The sequence below is a fragment of the Brachionichthys hirsutus genome, unplaced genomic scaffold (assembly GCF_040956055.1).
Source record: "Brachionichthys hirsutus isolate HB-005 unplaced genomic scaffold, CSIRO-AGI_Bhir_v1 contig_916, whole genome shotgun sequence".
NCBI lineage: Eukaryota > Metazoa > Chordata > Actinopteri > Lophiiformes > Brachionichthyidae > Brachionichthys > Brachionichthys hirsutus.
The window spans coordinates 318,455-340,038 of NW_027180327.1; the positions used below are offsets into that span (position 1 = coordinate 318,455).

The following is a 21,584-nucleotide window of genomic DNA, read 5'->3' on the forward strand; positions in this document are numbered from 1 at the left end:
GAGCTCCCACAGATCCACAAAGCATAGATCTTCTTCAAGGGGCTTTCCCCCTCTTTTGTTTTTACGAGATTGTGCTTCGGGATCTTGCTGGTTTTCAAAGAGGACAGGAAGCCTCAACATATTCAATGATTTATAAAAATTTTCCTTGCTGCTCTCTTGATCTTTTGCTCGATTGTATTCTGATGCTAATTTTGCAACAGACAGCAGGGAGGCAATATTAAACTATGACAATGTCCAAATACACAAACACAAGCCATCCTTGCAGACAAGGTCCAATATCCAATGTGACAGCATATCACATGGGCTATCTGTCCTCTTTTAATAGTGATATTATGCCCTAGTTTTCTAACACAACGGGTCACGAACACTGATATAAACACATGGGTTGTATTTGGCCCTTCTTCTCACAGTGGCGATCTGACTGCAGCATCGGTCAGATCTCGACACCCTTTGAACTGGACTGTGCCTGCTCCAACTCCCTCCTCCCACAAACCAAGATGTCAACTTGTGGTGCTGCTCCAAAATGTGCAATGTTTGGGCAGCCCCCACCCTGCAATATGTTTGTCTCCCAAAATGTGTCTGAGCAGAGCCAAAGACAGTGGGAGATCAATCATAATCAATAAATGAAAAACAACAGAGTGAAGCTTTGCAATTTTACCAAAAGTATTTGGATTCCCATTTGTCATCTTTTCAGCCAGGAATTACACTCATACAAGAAACTACAGAGCAAGCCTCCAGAAAAGAAGCCGGTGGGGGAAAATGACCCAATGACATTTAATTTCGAAACATAACAAAGAAAATGCTATCGCATTGATTTTTCTAATGGGGTAGTTCTTACAAAGAATCCATATTGAGCACCCCTTCCCACTTCCACCCCACTTGCCTTATCTTAGTATGGTTGGCACAAACACATTTTAGTGGCTTGCCAAGCCTCAACAGCATTTAATAGTGAACTTATCAGTATGAGCAGATCTGCCAAGGAAAAGGCTAAATGGAGAGTGTGTGTGGCTGAAAGCTAAGTATGTGTATCTGAGGCAGGATGAAATGAGAAGGCTAACATCAGGAGAGCTTGAAGAAGGCAGGATGTGAATGTGGTAACCAGCCTGTCCCCTGCCCCGTCCATCCTTCGTTCATTCTCTGCGGGACACACAAGTAATGCTCTCCTTTGTGGCTGGGAGACACATCAGTACCTGCCTATTAACTCGTGTTTCACCTCCACTGTGTGACGGTGCAAGAAGGAATGGAAAGAAGACAGGAAGGGAGAAGAAGACCACACAAAAAAAGAGAAAATAAACAGTAAAGGACGGAATGACAGAAAATTGGAGTCAAGAATAAAGATTAAAAAACAAGAGATCTAAAAACAGAGTCTCTGTTAGCGCTATCAGGAACAAAGTGATCTGTGTCTACCTGAAAGCAAAATAGTATGAGAGAAAATGAAAAGCGCCGAGGCTGACGTGTATGAGTCAACTGCATGAAGTCTGCACAAGAGATTCAGGAGGGAAATTAGTACAATAACAAAACAGGAGTCATGCTACTCTTAGAAATACACAGAAAACACAAACAGTACTGGACCATGCTAGAGCATTGTTACATAAAGGTTCAGTCAGTCATGGTCAGTAGCTAATAGCAGCAAATGACTGATAACCACATATAATGATGACTAACAATAGATCATATCCTAGAATTACTGAACAAACTGCCAGAGTCATGTTTCCTCGTGGCCTGGTAGAAAATAACCTTTAGCCTGGTTTTGGCTTAATTGTCTTAAATCCTCACTTCTGCTGCTGTTTTATTTTTGCACTGTTAGCCATGAACTGTGCATTTGACGTTGGAATAAAGTGACATCATCCTGACACGTATCTTCATACATGGGAGATCTGGGACCAACCTGACGCGCTCCTGTAGAGGGTACCCTGCTTGGTGTTGCCAGGGCTCCGGTACAACGGACCCTGGAAAGTCCGATCCTCATAGATTGCGGTGATGTGGCGGTCCGGGGATATGGCCGGCCTCATATCCTGGCCCAGGTGGCTGTGTTGACTGGCATAAGAACTCCGCACTCCTGAAAATGTTGGGAGAGTTATTTGTGGGTAATTGCTTAGCTGTAGAACGATCTAGTGATTTTACATACAGCCACTTCAGTGAAGTATCAAAGGTCTGAGCAAAGATCTGTCAATCACCTCCCACACGTCCTATAAAAGGGCAACTGAGCAACACCCTGAATGATTTTCAGCTGCTTTACTTTAATTATTAATCACGGATAGTCGTATCAGTTAAAAGTACGAAGGTGCAGGGAGTCCTTGTGTTCTCGGCAGTCATTGTTTTTAATTTATTTTATTATAACATGAATATTATAACAGTATAAAAGACTCGACAGACGCTTGAGTTAGGTAATCAATCACAAGTACAACACATTTAATTGTTGTCAAAGTTGTTACTGCCGCACGGCTACACAGTGCAATCATTTTTAAAGCCTGCTCTGCATCATCTGCAATGATGTAACCTTGACAACATTACATAACAACATTAAGTAAAAAAAAATAAAGAGTAAATGATCGATGTCTCCTCTCTTGAGATTTGTTTGTTTACATGTTATTTTCATGGATGGATATGATTGGAAAATTAAAGAATAATGACACATTTATCATCACTGAAGCAAACAACATCTAAATGAGGTAATTAACTAACTATGAATGAAAGTAGTCATCAACTCTGTAAGCAGTGAAAGAGTCCAGTAATTCTTTAACTCTGTAACAACAGGCCTGAGGAGCAGAGTGTGTCCAATTCACATTTTGTCAAGTGTATGGCGATATTTTAACAACATATTTATTATGGAGATATTTATTTAGCAATGATTGCTGTACATGCACAGCAAAAAGAAACAGTTATGATTCAATCAAAACTGAACCTACATTTCTGCGACTGCATTAAATCTAACGTCAGTTATATCACTGAACTTTAATGCCCAGTGGACCAGTATACAGTCGGCAATGAATTGGTCGTTGCACATTGCACAAGCCGCCACTGGGTTCCTCGTCAACAGCTCAGACACAGCCTGCTGCTCAAAAACAACAACAACAAAAAGATTCCATGCAGGAACAGCTAAACAAGGGATTCCTACCACAGACCGAGGACATGGATTAACATGTTAATACCTCTGGGAGAAAGGGGCTTCACAAGCTGGGTGAGTAAAGATGTAAATGTAGCTAATGGGCCAAGCTGAGACGTCCTCCTCAACAACAATGAGTACGTAAGCAAGTAATAAGAAAGTAACCAATAAAGAAACCATGTTTGTGATGCACATCAAGGATGAATCGCCTGAACTGTAATGGTTCACTTTATTTATAAAGATGGGTGGAGTCAAGATATTTTGGCTCAGACTAGTTGATCGTTGTGGCTTTTGAAGAAGAAGAAAAAAGGTTCTGCAGCAGTACAGCAACTTAGAGCATAATACAGAACGTTTCGATTGACCGCAAATCATCATATAAAAGTACGCAGAGACTAAAATAATCTCTACCAAAGTCATACAATTCTACCACTTAACACTGATGAGGCTTTTCAATACAAGTGTGTTGACTTTGCATGACTCATATTTGAAATGGCGAGTCGCTCGAGCCGAGTAGGGATTTATAGCTGGGCCAACTAGTCGAGGGTATCTCATAAACTGATGACGCAACGCACAACCTCATCTGTGGTTGGAAATGCTACAGATGTGTGGAAAATACAAATACAAAACACTGGACAGAAACTAAACTTCAAACCAGAGAAGTTCCATCAGGAGCTAGAAAAGTAGCAGAACCGTTTCCATTTCAGGTCCCAAACACTAACGGCACTTAATTGACACGCTTGTTTGAGGGAGGACTGGAGAAGTGTGTCGTTGTCTTTGGGCTGTGATCAGCGAGACACAACAGCAACCCACTGGGAGGGAGGTTGGTCAATCTCGACTGTGGCTTTACACAACTTGCACGAGAAACTGGAAATGGAAATGTTCAATGCAACTTGATACGATTTAGTGCAACCAAAACCAAGTTCGATCTCAGTGAATGCTAATCAATGCAGGTTTTACCTATGCTTTATTTTTCTGGTCCCAATACTGGATTCAACTGTTGCATTTACTTTATGCAAGAGTTTACTTTATCTATTGAACGTTTGTGGTTAACTTAAGCATTGTTTGATAGATGCTATCTACATCATGACAACAAAAAAAGCATAATACAAATATTATAAGAAAAACTTTCTGCAGGGAACCAGTGCAAACGGAAGCTTAATGTCAAATAACCATTGCAACATATTTTAAATGGATTTTATTTTCATCATTAGCTGTTAAACTAAGTTGTAAACAAGGCTGTGGAAACCAGTTATTTTTTGGTCGATTCCTGTCAAATGAGAATTATTTATGTCGAATGGAGGATTTTGCTGTTTGACCAATTTAATTTCCCTGTTATTATTATATTAATAAAACTGTCATATTAATAATTCGTCTTCTTAATTTGCCTCCCCCTCATGCTAACCCGGTGCTTTGCCAGGCCACCCTACATATATTCAGTCCCACTCCACCCCTCATTCCAGTTTTTTTTTTCAGCAATGCCAGAGGTTGGCGGGAATTCCTTCATTTTTCCTTTTAATTGGTGATTAAACTGAAATTATTATTCAGTTCTATTGAATAAATGCAACAAGCCACTTAATTCCAAACTCAGGGATGGAAGTTCCTGGGATTTTAGTGAGCTCGCTTGTGGCTTTCTTTGAAATGAATTCAATATATACCAGAGATTCTCAATATTACACTCAGACGCACATTCTACTAAATACTCACAACAACTTTGAGGTACAAAGGAATGAATATGAAGTGCGTACTAAACTGGTACTGTGAATAGCCCTGGATTGCAGTGCAGGATGGTGGGAGAAGCAGGAATGCTACAGCTGCTGTGTGCCGCAGTGAAACAGTCAAAAGCCCAGGAAGCCTTTCACTCTGGCAGCGAACACAATAGTCACTATCAGCCGCTTGGCAAGAACTCATTTCAGATTCTCTTGTTCAAAGGTTTAAAAGGAGCGAGAGGAGGTTGTTGAAGGAATAAGGAAAGGCATGGGCAACAAAGAGCGCAGGAGAGAATGTAAGGGGGAGGGAAAGAAAGGATGTAAATGAAAAGAAGGTTAATGAGGCAGCCTGGACCAGCAGATACTTCTCATTCCATGTAAAGCCTGCATGGCCATATGAACCAGGTTCAGAGGAACAGAATCTACCAGTTGCAGGACTTGTTGTGCATATGTTTGTGCATTAGCAGCCCAACTCCTGGAACTGAAACACAAACTCAGATTAAAGAAAATCCATCGGCATTCTGCTCGCCGGATTAAAAAAAAGTCACTTCTAAAGGCGTCTGCAAATTGTCAGTGCAAATAACATACTGGTGTCTTTTGAGGATGAATGCTCCACATTCCTGGTGCGTTATAGTCATTTAATTCTCCCCCTTCAACCCGCTCACCGTGGCTTCAACAGATTACACTTGGCAGAGGCTAGATGAAGGTGGTGGCTTGGTGCATGCTTGCTCTGGAGAAACAAACACTTAAATGGATGCTGACTGCATTCCTCGTAAAAGAAATATATATATATTTTCAAAAACCCTCTCCAAAGTCACAGGAGAAGTGGCATGATAACCAGACATAAGACATAAATGAGAGAATGACTGTAAAAATAGTGTAACATGTCAGCCGAAGAACCACGGCAGCATAAAACAACCGCATTGCTTTGGTTGTCCAAATTAATAATGCACAGTTGCAGATGTTGCAGTTGTTCCGACATGGGCATCAAGCATAAAGATCACATTATTATGGAAAATGTCATAACTTTCCCATTTTTGAGCAGCAGGCGAAAGATATGACTTCACGGCCAATATGAAGGCGAGGAAGGGAGCCGGGTGGGAGGTAGGAAAACTGAAATAATGGAAATAAGAGGAGAGCAAAAGACAGAAAGTGCCGGTAAACAGAGTTGAAAGTCTTCTGACAGAGGAATCCACAAAATCATCAGCAGCAACCAAAATGTGAGGAAGAACACAGAAGCACGCTTCAGACAGAACAACCACTGATGGCAATTACTTCAAGGTGTTTTGCCATTTTCCAAATTATTGAAACCGAGAGAATCCATGTGATGATTCTACTTTGTCCCATTATGGCTCAAACATTTGTGAAAAATGATTTAGCTTGAGATGAGTCCTTTGACATTAATGTGAATAAGGATGACTGCTGTGCAGAAGACACGATAAATCAGAAGTGGACGACGTGGTGGAAAAAAAAAACAGACAAAGAAGAAAGAGTTAGAGCCAGCATCCATTCTACCCAGAGGCTGTCTGAAAAGTAACTTATGTGTGCCTGAAACATCACCACTCTGAGCCAGAGGTAGGGATCTGATGATTTTGGATTGATCCCGAGTGTCCACAATGCAGTTTTCAGGCTAATAGTCGAAAGTGGAGTATTAATGTCTCCCTACTTCTGTTTAGGCTTTTTAACTTAAAGTAACAGATGACCCAATTTAGCAGTTCTTACCTCCACTGAAGGGTTATGTTGGTTTGTTTGTTTGCCTGTCTGTACACATTCAAAAAGTTAAGAATAGATTTTGATTAAATCTTTTAGAATCTGTAAGATTACCAAAACCACAATCCATCAAACGTTTTGGTGGAGAGCCACATCAACATTCTGAATTTTGGGATAATGGGACAAGGTTTTTTCTTCTAACATCAAGGATAATGTTTGGCATGACATAATAACATCGGCATAAGACACACATCAAATATGATCTGAATCCAACCATTAGTCCAGATCTGGTCCAAAATTTGCGATTTTGTAGCCCCATGGAAAATCCACTCCTGTGATCAGATTGGCATTGAAACTTTTGATTCAATTTGGTGCTAAATTTGACTTATTTGCGAAAGATCTCAAAGAACAATGTTTTTCAAAAGTAATATTCAAACTAATAGTGATGCAAATGTTGTTCAAGATTCTAGTGGTAGGTTTTCACAACTTATGAGGGTCAAACTATGTGGGGTTTCCTGCTTTAAGGGGACATTGCTGTAAAACAGAACGTTTGTGTGTACACATTTAATTTGGTAAGAGACCATGGCAAACAGAGTGAACAGATTAAAATGACAAAAACAAAATAATAAGGAATCATTGCAATTTGCTTTCCTTTACATAGGTGAGTAAGAAATTGATAAATGTGATCAATAAATTGATAAACAAACAAATAATTCTGCTGTATATAGGATTACAGCTGAAGAGAAATGTATCCCTTATTCTTCAGATTAAAGGACATGTGTTTTATTCTTACTATTTTGTATAAGATGATTAGACAAATTGCACTCTGCAGCATGTGATCTCTCACCTAAGAACACTACAAAAAACCAATGCAATGGTATTTGGTTGGACATGATTGCTTACCCCCCAACAAATAAAAGACACGCATGCAGTACCTACATGCAAACAGGTGACGATAGCAATTTCACACAATAACTACCGTAACAATGTTCACCTTGAGCGTCATCATCAATCAGGGCATCTAGTTCTTCCCCACGCAGCATGAAGTAAAGCAGAACATGCTCCATTTATCTTGTAATAATTAACCAATGATTTTCTGAAGAAGTGTTTTTTTTTCTTTTGCAGGAAAACAAAATGCTATTTGGTACGTTGCAGCAGGAATATATTACTACTGTGATTTTGTTTTCTAAAGTTGAAAACAATAACAGACACTGAAATGAAATAAGTATTGCAATAAAGTTCCTGTGGTTATCCAAGCAACCTCCTGATTAGCTTAGCGGTTACATATAAATTAAAAAGCCAGGTACTTTCTGGTGGGGTTTCTTTCAGGGTAGATAATGATCTTTTGTAAACATGAAGTGAATTAATGATATTTGCAACAAAACAATAACAGTCCTAAATCACACATGTAAAAATGTAGAATTAATGGAATAAAAGTTAAATGTTGTACTTGACGAACTTTCCTGAAGAGTTTGATTATGTGATACATATTTCATATTTACCTGCGTGTGTGTGTGTGTGTATCTGGGAACCTGTGAGGTGGTCAGGTCGCATCATCCTCTCATAAATGTCATAACTCTGGGGTGCGTAGAGGTCGGCGTTGTGGAGCAGGGAGCGGGGCAGCGTGGAGCTGTAGTGTTGGGGCACAGCAGTCATGCTAGCTCTGATGGGAGATGACGAGTGACTCGGCTGTTTGCTTAAAGGAGAATTGATTCCATCCACCATGGTCAGTGGCGAGCCCATGCGTCCCGACGATGCCGAGGCCTGATACGGCGAGATGTTTTGGCTGGTGCTGCCTGAACGCGAGTTTGTGGAGCTCACGCGTCTCAGTGCAGCAGGGGAGTTCTGCGCGGAGTAGGGCGAGCCGCCGCCGGAGGTGGTAGAGTTGCGCTGGGCAGAGGGTAAGGTTGTAGAGAAGATGCTGGAGAGGGGTTTGGGTTCAGTTACAATTGGGGAGCCATAGGCACTGCCAACCGTAGTACGAAGGGAGCCGCGGGAGGGGGACATGCCGCTCGTGTGCGCTGGCGAGTGAGAGCGAGAAGGCATTGAGCTTACCCTCCGCATTGCTCGGCCAGGCCCTGCTGATGCCACTGCTGGAAGCTGCAGGACAGACAGAAAGCAATATGGCGCCCAACATTCATTTCTTCAAGAAATACAAAAACGTTGCCATGTTGTATTCACTGCTATAAATGCATTTTTGCAGGGCTGAGAATGTGTCTTTAATGTTGATTTAGTTGATTCTCATAAATGTGTAGCTATAATTTCTATCAATCACTTGCCCTTCGCTTATCTCTTCTTTGTCTTTTTTATCCAATCTTTATCCATATTTTACTGCTGCTGTTTTAGTGAGTGGATCAGTCTCTCCATCCTTTATCTTTGATCGGCCACTTGTGCAGTACTTTGAATGGCATGCAGATGGTTTGAAAGGTGCACTGTAAAGATTGGCGGTTTGATGGAGTGATCGACATGTTAAATAACACAAAGCATCACAAGCACCTACTCACTGGCTTTTGCCGTATTTAGTCTTTTTCCCCGTCCCCTACGGTGTGTGTGTGTCTGTTTGGTGTCTCAGTGGTCTCTGTAGGACGTATGATTATGTTACACTACACTGTGTACCCTCTGTGCCTTTATGCACTATGTTGCTGCCTTTTTGGTGCAACTCTTTTGTTGTCAGAAATTTGACCAACTGAAAATTAGAACTGTTTTCTAGGTATACATATATTAGTAGTATGTGTAAATGCATTAGAAATATTTACAAATAGCTTTTCAGATTGAAATAGCAATATGTTGTCTGTGTCATTGCTGGCCGTACCTGGGCTGAAGCCTGGCCCTCTGCCCTGGCTTTCCTCAACAGGGTTCCAGTGCCTGTGCCAGGGAAGGAGTGTTGCATCCTAAGCTCAGCCTTGCCAAGGTTCTGGCTGCTGTGGTAGCCATTGCTGGTGTCCTGGTAGCCACTGTCCGAGTATGAATTCATCTGGTTTGAGCTGCGGGAGTTCCCCGCAGACCCTGAGACAGAGAAATGGGAATGAATGAAGAGAACACAAGAATAACGCTTTCATGATAAAGACGACCTTTATCTATGCAGCCTTCTTAAAGCTAAATGCCATATGAGGGGGAGGGGTGTGGTGGTGGTGGGGCTGTTAGCATGCATCACTGTCTTTGACACTCGAAGCATCAGTATGGAAAAATTCAAAGTGTAGAACAAAAGTTAAATCGCTGTTTATAGCTGAAAAGTCTCCGTAAACAAAGATCTGAGAAGCGAGGGCAGCAGAAGATGGAAAGATTACAATAACAGAGCCTCACTTTCATGGAGGGAGCAGTGGTCTGGGGAGTACACCTGCTCTGACTCGGCCCTGATGTGGTAGCTGGGCGACTGAGAGCTACCAGCCACCCGGGACTCTGTGTCCCCCGGGGCGGAGAGTTCTGGAGGGGGAAACACAGTACAGCAGGAGGTCAGATGCAGAATAAGAGCTTTGAGTCTGAAACTATTACAGCTAGGTCTTTAGTTAGTTTTGATTTTAATAGAAATATTATGATCGTCATTAAACAGCTAAAATATTTGGACCCGAAAGGTAAAACAGAAGACAGAATTTATGAAACAGCTTCACAAATATGTACAGTTGGATTTGGGGAAAGGATGTGAAGAGTCTCAGTCATTCTACATCCTCCATCCATTCCTGCAAGTCCAGCTGACTTTATTCAACACAGATCTAATTTAGGAAGGCAAAGTTGGGCATCTTGTCACTTCGATTGTGCGTAGAGCCACAGAACGCCATTTTGCTCCCTTCATACATGACAACAATCAATGAGATAAACTGATATAAAAGCTCTAATATCCCTGTGCACAATTCTCCCACACAATCACAACACAGCTAAGCATGACCGGTGTCAATGGGCTGCTCTGCAATCACAAGAACAATAGGTGGCAAGTGGAGGGAAACAATGAGGTAAACATTGGCGGGTTGGTCTGTGGGATCCTGATGGTTAGTTGCCGTGACAGCGAGCGATGAACCCTGCTAAGAAGCCGCCTTGTTGGCTGAACTAACCTGTTGAATAAATCTATTGACATACAGGCCTGCGGTTTTTGATGGCTGATTATTTTGCCTGCTCAGTGACTTCAGCAGGTATTAAACAGACTACTTGACTATTGTGTCCCTTTCTATTTTGGTGTTTTATTGTTCCAATTCATTGCAAATCCTGTATAAATTAAAAACCTTATCAATTTCTATTTCAGATTGTTTAGCCTTGCAATTTCGTGTCACCATTCACATTCTGTTGTAAACAGGACAGATTATTTTTTCATTATCTTCGTGTCTGTATCCTGATTTTTCTTTTTTTAATAAACATGGAAGGAAAAATGAAAACTGATAACCTCCACAATGTTTTCAAGGGCTGCTTCTTTTTTACTCTATTTATTGGTAAATAATGAAACAACTGATGAAGTGCTTCCTTCCTTCAATTCCAGTGTCAAGCACACAGTGTGGCTTCAGACCAGAGGCTTTTTATTCTGAGCCTTGACCCCGTTTGATAAATAAGATGCCAAAAAGCCAGAACAAAGGAGCACAGAGAGGAAGAGGAGACGGTGATGTGAAACACAGGGGTGCCGTTAATCACATTTGAGATCAAATATTAATTTCATATATCCATATGGCGGCACTCACAATTAGCTCTCTCAGCCGTTATGATTTTAGTTTCATAAATGGGGTTATTTATTCTGTTATTTATTCTCTGTTATGTTTTTCTCTCAAACATGTAAGAGCATTATCAGTTACACATGCGTTGCCTTGGTAACTTCAGAAGTCTATTAATCATGTGGCCATACATTTTCCTGTCCATAAATGACAAATATTTCTAAGAAAAACTGGTGATTAGTTCACAGCGCTGAGCGCCCACACAGATAACCATCTGTAACTCACAAATGTCAATCCCATTTTCCTCATTTACAGGTTTTAGTTGTTTTAATGATTTTCAGTTTGCTACCTTGACTTGAAAGATCGGGGATGGGGAGAAAAACTCAATTAGCAAAATAATGGAGACCAGTTGTGAGGACCGCGTCTCGGTAAGTGACTGAGGAATGCTGCGACATTTCACTTTACAGTGTGGTAAAGCCAGCAACCAATTTAGCAGTGGCTGGCTGGTTTCTTGATTTCTGCTATTATTACTGGTAAAAATAGCTAACTTTTGAAGCACGATTCCCTTGAAAGCTAAAATAGCCATTTGGTAAGAAATTCAGCCGACTCAGCCTGTCATCATGCTTATTCTCTTTATATAAATGGCTGATGCATTTAAAAATGCTGAACATACAGACTGGATTTTCTTCAAAATGACATGGGCTCCAGCGTGAACATGATGCTGCTATGTTTAACTAACATATCTGAAGAAATCCAGTTGCATAAAAAGAGATGAGAAGTAAAAACAGCCGCAGAAAGAAAGCTTTTATTCTGCTGTGCCCGTCTTCTATAATCCGGGGATAAGAAGTACGAATCATTGACATTTCCTGGGGCTAAAAGGTTACTTTCCACAGTAAAAATTATGTCTGAAATTCTTAAAGCGAAGGGACATACGGTGGCCCACGAGGTCCCACAGAAAAGCATGGCCCATTATGCAGTGTATTACACCGCATTTATATTGGAAGAAAGTACATCAACACATCGGATTATCATTTATCATCTACAGTACAGTTAGAATTCAATAGAAACCAAAAACAGTGATTGTGATTAGAACCAGTGTGTTCAAACAGTAATCAAATGGACTCAACAAGGAAGCAAGAATATTCCTAGGGCACATGTACTTCTGGCAGGATCGACAAGAAAAGATAAATGACCATTACAGAACCACCATGCAATTAATAAGCCCTGAAATCCATTAGTACGTTCAATTACTCTGCTCAATGCTGAAGAAAAATGTGAACTAAACAAGCAGAGAGATCCTCAAAATCCACATCTCAAACGGTGCTTGTGTGTGTTCACACAGATGTGTGTGTACTGTACTGTACAAATAATGACAGTACAGTACAGTATAATATAGTATATATATATATATATATATATATATATAAAAATAATATAATATAGGAAGCATCCAGAGGAAGTACCGAGGACCTGTTGCCATGATGCTACTGTACTACTCTGTAATACTATTGATACTCCTCGGGACCAGTGATTTGTTGATTCACATTAATTATCTGACAAATACTTCACCAAAGCTGCTTCTCAGGTTATTCCAGGTCTAGTTACAGGGAGAGATGTGTGTGAGAAAGTGTAGCGTGAAATCATAATGCTTATACCAATGGTAAGTGTGGAATAAAGTAACATCGATAAGAAGCAGCATATCCAGAGTGTTTGAGCTGACATACCTGCAGTTCTCCACGGTAGGGACTTCTCAGATGAGCTGTGGGGTGAAAAAGGGAGATTAAAATAATTATAATATTTGCTCTTCAAACCAAAAAGCGTCCCAATGAAATAAAGACTGAAATCCTTCACAACAGGGTCACAGATGGTAATTATTCTACACTTGTGGGGTATACTGCCTACATTCAGATTTAATGTTTGCATACAAGTCCATTTATGTCATCTGTATTTAACAAGAACTAGGGTAGGGTTTATTCCCATGAAATTATAAATTTTGAACTGGATTTTTTATTAGCATTTAATTTTTTAATCTGGAACTACAATTAATATAGGTTGATTTTCTATGGCGACCCCTGACGGGACAAGCTGAAAGTGTAATGTTCCAGCCACATAGTGATTGCAGTTTGTGACTCCCACTCAGTCACAACCACTGAGGATACCCAGCACCAAACAGGAAGGATGGAGTGATGGTGTGCAGCGACTGAAGATGAATTGTCTGGCTCACAGCAGAAAGGCTCCCAATCAAGCACCTAGTAGACGATGGAATACGTCTAGCAGAATCTGCATCGAGTCGCCGGCTTTTAATCGACCTTCTGTTCTTTGGCCTCATTTGGAAAAATGTCTCGAGCATTACAATGACTATTTTGTCATCTATATTTTGTTATCCTTGTTCATTGGCTCTTCTTGTGCTGATTGGAATGACTTGGGCAAGCTGAGATGTTTCCTGATGAATCATCATTTTGCAAACTTTTGCACTACATTCATTCATTCATTCATTCATTTTCCAACTGCTTCATCCGTTATCGGGTCGCGGGCCAAGCTGGAGCCTATCTCAGCAGTCAATGGGCGAGACGGGGTACACCCTGGACAAGCCGCCAGTCCATCGCAGGGCAACACAGAGACAGACAGCCGCACACACTCACACCTACGGGGCAATTTAGCAACAACAATCCACCTAAGCTGCATGTTTTTGGTGGAGGGAGGATGCCGGAGAACCCGGAGAACCCGGAGAACCCGGAGAGAACCAGGATGAAGCATTACATTCAGAAAATACTGCTAAAGTAATTTTGACTGTAAATTTGGGTTTGACAAAACTTGACCAATTATTGATCTGACTGAAAGGAACACTTCCACAAAAATGACCTGTTAGGCCTCAGCCAGAAATGTAAATGCAGAACAGCCACGCAGTGGCATCTAATGAGCAACTCACATTGTGAACTTTGAAAGACCTGTGAAAGTACTTTCTGACCCAAGGAAAGGAAAACCCATTCGCTTCACAAAGAGCCACTTTTCCAAGGTTGTTTATTACAACATCCAGACACCGAGCAGGGGAAGTCTTTTCTTTTATTGCTATATCAATCCTATTACGCATCTGATGGTGCATCTACTGCTATTCATCTCACTAAGGCGTCACTCAATGAGTGTTAAGAGGCACAGCTATCAGAATTTTAATGAGCACATGGCAATTAAAAAGAGGAAGCCCTGTGAGTTGTGCTTCACTGAGCCAAGTAGAGAGACTGTCTGGCTGGGTGAAGACAGCGTAAAGTAATTGCAAAGCAGATGCTGATAAACAACTGGCTTTCTCCTGGCAGGACATTATTTGTCCCATAATCCCCTTTGTTTGGGGGCAGGTCACATCTTTCAGGACATTTGCCAATCACAATGGAGTGGTCAACTTTGAAGGTGTCACAAAATGTGAACCCTCCCATCAGAACCCTGGGAATGTGTTGTTACCGCCGCTGTCATCCTGCTGAGCTATAGAGCATAGCTGTGACCCCAGGAGCCAAAGCTAATCTCCATTCACACACAAACATGCAGTGACTTCCATTTTATTTGTCCCCTGGCTTCAAAAAAAGGTGTCAAGATGCTGCTGTTATGCTATTCTAGGAGTCCCTGAGAGGTGGTGCATGCATGTTGGTTCCCAAGAGAGAAGAGCCCTTGCTTTTATATTTGCTTTGTTGTTGTGATTGTGTGATTCTGTTTTCTGGTTGAATTATTGGTGTTTAATCAGAATAGGATCATTGGACACCTGCAGAATAAAAATGTCTAATGAATAGACCTGATTGTTAAACCACAATTCAACAATTAACTACAGTTCCTGAGAAGTCTTGCAACCATTTGCGAGACTCATGGCAGCAGTACCAGTAGTTTGTTTCTCTGTAGCTATTGTGAAGCAAGGTCAAAGGAAAAACTTAAATTCCATATTATGCATTAGCGTGTCCATTTAAGATGAGCAGTCAATTGAACTCGAGATTTCTTTGTGCATTCAGATCATTTAGAGATCAATTTTCAGAAAAGAATAATCAGTTTACCAACAGAAACGGTTTAATGTTGAATTATTTTTTGCTTAAAACAAATAACATGAGCAAAAGTAGCAAGATTCCCCAGCCGACAATTAATATTAGTGTCAAATAGTGTTTGTTTACCGCACAAACGAGAAATATGCAGCTTTTGGAGCTTGAAGACTTGTGATTGAGTCCTGAACAATAAATGTAGCGCCAGCATCCGGAAGTTTCTTTACCTTTACATTCTTATACACCATTATACACTTTAAGGTCCGATCACTGAAGCAGTTGCATTTTAAGTGTTCAGGGTTGATGAATCATTATTAGAACACCCACACGGTATATCGCTGTGATATATCTCCTGTTGGCTGTGACAGATGCAAAGCAGCAGAAAATAGCAAAGAACAATCCCATTAAAAGTCCTTGAGAAATGTCACAGTCTATTAACCTCTATTTTAATTTCCCTTGCTATTTCAAGGAATTACATTTTTAATCAGGCCTAGATGACGGTCTACATATTACTTACACAACAAGTACAACTACAGCTGAAAATGGTGACGCATGACTGGATGTTACAAAACTTAATTTAGCTTTCTGTGAAAGTGCAGAGCAGCATAGCAAAAATTATAGCTCTAATTTTAGAAAACCGTGATTTAAGTGTATAGATTTGTAGCGATGCTATTGGTTCCTGTACTTCACTGTCTACCCTCTGCACCTTTGACAAATGACAGTGAGGTAAGTCTGTGTGGTAACACACGGCTGATGTCAACCCACTGGGATTTTGTTCAGACGTATTGAGCTGTAAGAATGAACCTGACTGTCTGACCGGACAGAATGCGTGGCCACTGAGGTGTGATGATCAGGCAGCCTCGTGCTGCAGCTGATCAAGTGTCTTCCCAGAACAAATTCAGAAGCGCCAAACTCTTTTCAGACTGACAGTAACGCTTTACTGAGCAAACAAGACTCGACGAACTTACGTATTCACAATCGAAAAAAACAGACTGTTGCTGAAAAACACGGGCTTGATATTTGGTATGCAAACATCTTTCCATTTCGGATCAACTTAATCCACTGATGAGAAGGAAACATCTAATCTCTTTAGATTAGATCAAACCAATTTTGTCCATTTCATAATAACAAAACATAAAATGTTTATGTTCACCAATCGGATACCCCGTCAATGTGCCATAAGGTGGAATGAATGGAATACGGACACTGTTGTGAAGGATGAAATAGCCATATGTTAGATTGCACTGTGTGAGCTTGTGTGTGTGTCCGTGTACATGTTCTCATCACCTGCTGCTACCAGAGCCTGGCGACTCGGCTCCGAGTCTGCATCTTTCCAGTTGACTGGCCACAATCTGCCTCTCCACTTCCAGCTCCCTGGTTAGCCGCTCAAACTGGAGCTCCTGCAAATAAGCACAGCAGAGACCGACAGTATTGAGGGACAGGACAACAGTCTCCTCAGAGAGAGCTTCACCCACTTCTCTTCTATGAGAGGCTGGCTGACAGTCTGACAGCTTGCTTCTACAGCGTTATTCTTCATCATGACATGTAGGTTAATGACACAAAAGAGAAGCACGCGACAACAAAAACAGGATGTTTGCTCACAACTTGCTTATAAAGCAGGCATCACACACATTCCTATAAAGCCACAAACGGCACACACTTACATTCTGCATGAAACTGCTATTTTTCTCACCACGTAAAGGGACGAGCAGGACTTCAGTGGATGATATTTGCTTTGGTAGCCCTGTTTCTAAGGGAGTTGGGCATAAATCAGTATTTGACCAATTATCCAGCCTTAGCCAGGCTGTTAGTGGCACAGCTTTCTCGCTCCCGGCGCTGCATCGTGACACTCATAAGACACACACAGGGTCTTCTGTACACAAGCATACACAGGCACATTTATTTATAAGACGTGGACATAGTTTCTTACTCAGCAATCACATTGTCTTGTATGAAAAGGATACAAGCACCAGCACCAAACCCTTTTCTTACAAAAGGCCTCATGCAACCTAAATCCTTGCTTTGCTATCTGGAGCTGTCCCTTATAATGTCCATTACCATGCTCAATTACATTCACGGGCAGCTGGGCACATTCACAGACACATCAGTATCTCAGCTTCTATTGTGTCCTGTCTGAAGACGTTTAGCGGCTCTGCAGCACTGAGGCCAGCCCACTTTCCACACCTCCCCTCCACTGTTCCCCGAGGGTGCACGGAAATTTCCCCTCACACTATGCACATGCTCTTTTCATCCCACCTCCAAAAAAACTGCTTTACGCTCCACTGCTCTTCTCTGCCTCGGTAAAATATATGTGTGGTTGACTGTAGTGAGACGTGGAATGCAGGAGAGAAAACGATTTCCCTAATATGATGATATTGTATCATGGGGCTGGGATACCAGTGTGATTCCACTACTGTTCCCGACTACTTCTTGTGCTGCACATAAAGATTACACAGGCCTTCCCTTAAGAAATGAATATAGACAGAGCTCAACGATAAATTACACAACAGCACAGTACACACAGTACACAAATGAAACGAGTATCCTGTAGCTCACAATGAGTATCAAAAAATATATGAGTAGGGCCGGTTTACAATACTGAAAATCAATCTCCTGATGAAATGGTCCACAATACGATCACATCTCATTTGTGTGTGAATTAGCACAGCTACTCTCAATGCTGCAAGAAATGCATAGTTTGCATCAACTTAACAGCAAATTCAGCTCCGGCACAGCTGGTCCAGGGCGGTATCGTTTCACAAGGTACCGTAGAAAACATAAAAGGAGAAATAGTCCACTCCATAGGTGGGAAATCCCATCACAAGGCTCAGAAATTGTGCTTTTACTCAATCGCGTGGAGATAGTGCAGGTCATGTGACTGAAAAGGTAACATGTCTTTAATGTAAGAGAGATCATATTTAAATACTGTTTGGTCTGTTTGGATATGGATTATTATTATTATTAGGTCATTTTCTGATTTAAATTATACATAGGAGCAAATGGGATTACCAGAGCACAAGTTTTAGGTGTAAAGCAGTGAAGGAGTGACTGAGACTTCAATGAGACACAGAACAGGGTTTTTTATTAAACAGTCTAAAGGTCAAAAATGTTGCTGCATCACAAGGTATGAGGACTGAAGGCACTCAACTGGAACAGTTTATCAAAAGCAGGACGGCTTTAATTTTTATCAGTTATAGTAGATCTCTCTTCATTGTCACAGTCGATCTGCAGCGAGTGAGTTGCAGTCCAAAGCAGTCCACTGTAATTAGAACTGCTTTGTCCTTACCGACTGCTGGCTGGCTGGATGATTTATGACCTACAGACCATCCAGAGGAAAAGAAGAAACTGGATCAAGATGACCAAAAATCTCTGATGAGTTCTGATTTCAGTCAGAGGCTGAATACACAGAGAGGCTTTACTCCTAACACACAACTGCCCCGTTTGGTGTAAATGAATACAATGACCGGGCAGTTAAAGTCACATGAGTAACACAAGGAAGAGTAATTTAAAAAAGACAGCTGAGTCCTGTTCCCGAGGTATTGAATAAAATACTCTGGGGTGTGACGTATGGTTTTAATGGCTTCTAAATAGTTTTTAAACTCAACAGTAACAGATGCAATTTTATAAAATGTTGAATGTAGTTGTCCAGGATTTTCAAATCTTACAGGAAACGTGGAGCAGAAACTCTGACACAGAACAAACTGTTGTTTCCAAACGAGGAGTGACATTTCCTGTTCCTAAAATTGTCCTTCTTGGCAGAACAGATTTTTTTTTGCCTTCATTATCTAACTGTTTTGTGGCGTCAGCATGTTCAGTAACTTCAACTAAAGCAGGGATCTCAAACTTGTGGCCCGCGGGCCATTTGCAGCCCGCAGGATGATCATTTGTGGCCCTCAGGACAATATGAAAGTTTAAGGTTAATGCGGCCTGCGAGTTTTATATGAATTCTTTTCATTTTTTTTCGGAACAGAATGAACCTTTTCCAAGGACTATAAGCTGGTAACTTGTGAATGTCATAATTGCTGCTTTATTGTAGAAAGTAACGAGATCGAGGGCGTCTGCGCTGCAGTAAGTCACTACATGAATCGTGCCACAATTAATACCTTAAACAGCTTTACGACGCATTGAATGGAGTTCCGACTGACATTAGGTATAAAGTTAGACAAATATTGGCATTGCTTGTTCATTTTTGCTACATAAGTTCATCAAAAATGTGAACTATCTCGGTCCAAAGCACGTTTAACTGTTGTTGTTGTTATTGTTGTACACAATTATGCCGCCTGTCAAATGTTTGTTTCTGTTCCTTTCATTTAAACATACGAAACTGGAAAGCTCAGTATAAAATATATATGATTATTCATGCATGTTGTAAAACCCTTTATGAGAACAGCAAACAGTGAATCAAGGCCAATCAGCCGAGCCGTGCAGCTGCAGTGAGCGGAGATGACGCACCAGCAGGCTTGCAGAGGACCCATGCAGGGACGCAGCGGCTTGGCATTAACACTTTGGGAATGTTTTACCTCAAGAAATAAATTTTTTATTAATTTCAATAAATTATTTGACTGAATTAAAAAAGGGTCTCTGTAAGTTACTTATTTTGCACGGATGGACTGATGCGCAGATTCTAATATCATTCTTAAGTGTACAAATAAGTAATACAATTTACAGAAAGCAGCATTGACGCTGCTTTAAGGGGAACAGAGGAGCTAAGTTGTGCAGGCGGGGGCTTTATATCGGACAGCAGGTCAAGGTAAGTTTAACCCGTTATCATGCATCATTCAACACAACTCTGCTATGACGACCACTTTTCCACTGATTGCAGTTGAGCAAACGTCACCAACCCAACCCTCGGCAGAATGATTGTAGCCTCCAGTGACTTCCTGCTCACATGTATTGTGTAATTTGTGAGCACATATGGATCTACGGCATTAATGACGGAAATGTTCGCATCGTATCTCTATCTTGTGTTGATAGAGTCTCTTTAGAGTCCGATTCACTTTGTCTATTCGTGATAACGCTGCAAATATGATAAAATAGTTGAAATTTGCGAGTGAAATATAGTAAACAAGGCACGCAAACGAAGCAGCTTGCCTATGAAGATGGTATCTCCGGGGGCGGTCACATGACCTGTGGGAACTATGTATTGGAAAAGTAAGACGCTTGTTATGGGCGAGGTTAAGCTTTCTGTTTTTGTGGAATGCCTGATGTGGCCCAACCTCACCCAGACTTTGCCTCCTGCGGCCCCCAAGGTAATTTGAGTTTGAGACCCCTGAACTAAAGCATCACTTCTCATTAGTTGCACATAAAGCCGCAGCCAAAGTAAACAGCTCTGTCTTTTTTAAAGCACAAAAAGTGAGATGGCCTTTTGATTACATGCACCATTACATTAATCATGCACAGCAAAGAGACATCTGTTGTAGACATGGCAGTCACTACTGATATTCTGCACTAAATCTAGAGCTGACAGCCGTCCTGCCATCATGCCGACCCTAACGCCACAGTTTTTCTGGAGGCAGTCTGTATGTTCCTTTCTCTGGATTGATAAATTGGTAGCATCCCTGTTATAAATTTTACAGATATTGTCTCTGTCGTATTGGTGTTGTTACTTAAATATTTATTTTTTTATTCCAGAAGAACAATTTCCATCAGTGATCGTTTGCGTGGATAATGGAAGAGTTAAGTGGCTGATTCTCCAATCCTTTAGCCTGCTGGAAACATCGATGCACTCTTTCTGTCATGCCAAATTGACTGGCCTCAAATACCTTAAAGGAATGCTGCCAAAAAAAGACCTTTAAAACCCCCTTTCTCACAGACAGTTCAATACTTTTGTTATTCTGTGTCTCATTATGACTTTTATGGGTTTGATAAAATATGTCCATAAATAGATGGTGATGCACGGAGCTATTTGGCAAAATGGGCCCTGGCCTGCTGAAACAGAGATGAGGAACACACGTGTCTGTTTGCAAGGCTCAGATGATGCAAAAGAGAATGAGTATTCACGGCTCTGTGTAATTTGTCTTTTTGGGGACCGGTGTGTTTTTAATTTCCTACTTACTTGGCCCCTGCATAGTCGATATTTCTCCAGCATAATGATCAGACAGAGTACAGCAAAAATGACCATGATACAAAGCCTATGCTTATTTAAAGAGTGTGGGCTCAGCCATGTCTGTACCAGCCTTAGTGCAAAAGGACAAGACAAGGACAATGGGTGACCGGCTTTCCTGTACCAACAAGGCCAGCGGTGCCTTCATTTGCTATTACATTTAGGCTGCTGGGACTTATCTGCACACAGTCCAAGAGCTGATTCAGATCCTGTCCCCTTGTGTCCTCAGATGGACCCGAAAGAAACAGATGAAACACGACAGCAGACCACACCTCCAATGTCCAGGCTACCTCATCATCTTTATGAATGCTGACA

At 41.2% G+C, this 21,584-nt stretch overlaps 1 protein-coding gene across 1 annotated transcript in view; it reads right to left on the bottom strand.

Annotated features, from left to right (window-relative positions):
- The window catches only part of LOC137912850 (plakophilin-4-like), a 50,201-nt gene that overhangs the window by 19,173 nt on the left and 9,444 nt on the right, over positions 1-21,584 (bottom strand). The window contains exons 3-9 of the mRNA XM_068756980.1: positions 16,454-16,566; positions 12,878-12,912; positions 9,826-9,945; positions 9,335-9,528; positions 8,055-8,622; positions 7,517-7,543; positions 1,889-2,059 (exon numbers count right to left, since the gene is read on the bottom strand). Coding sequence (XP_068613081.1) covers positions 1,889-2,059; positions 7,517-7,543; positions 8,055-8,622; positions 9,335-9,528; positions 9,826-9,945; positions 12,878-12,912; positions 16,454-16,566 — 1,228 coding nt within the window. The remainder of the gene's footprint in view (positions 1-1,888; positions 2,060-7,516; positions 7,544-8,054; positions 8,623-9,334; positions 9,529-9,825; positions 9,946-12,877; positions 12,913-16,453; positions 16,567-21,584) is intronic.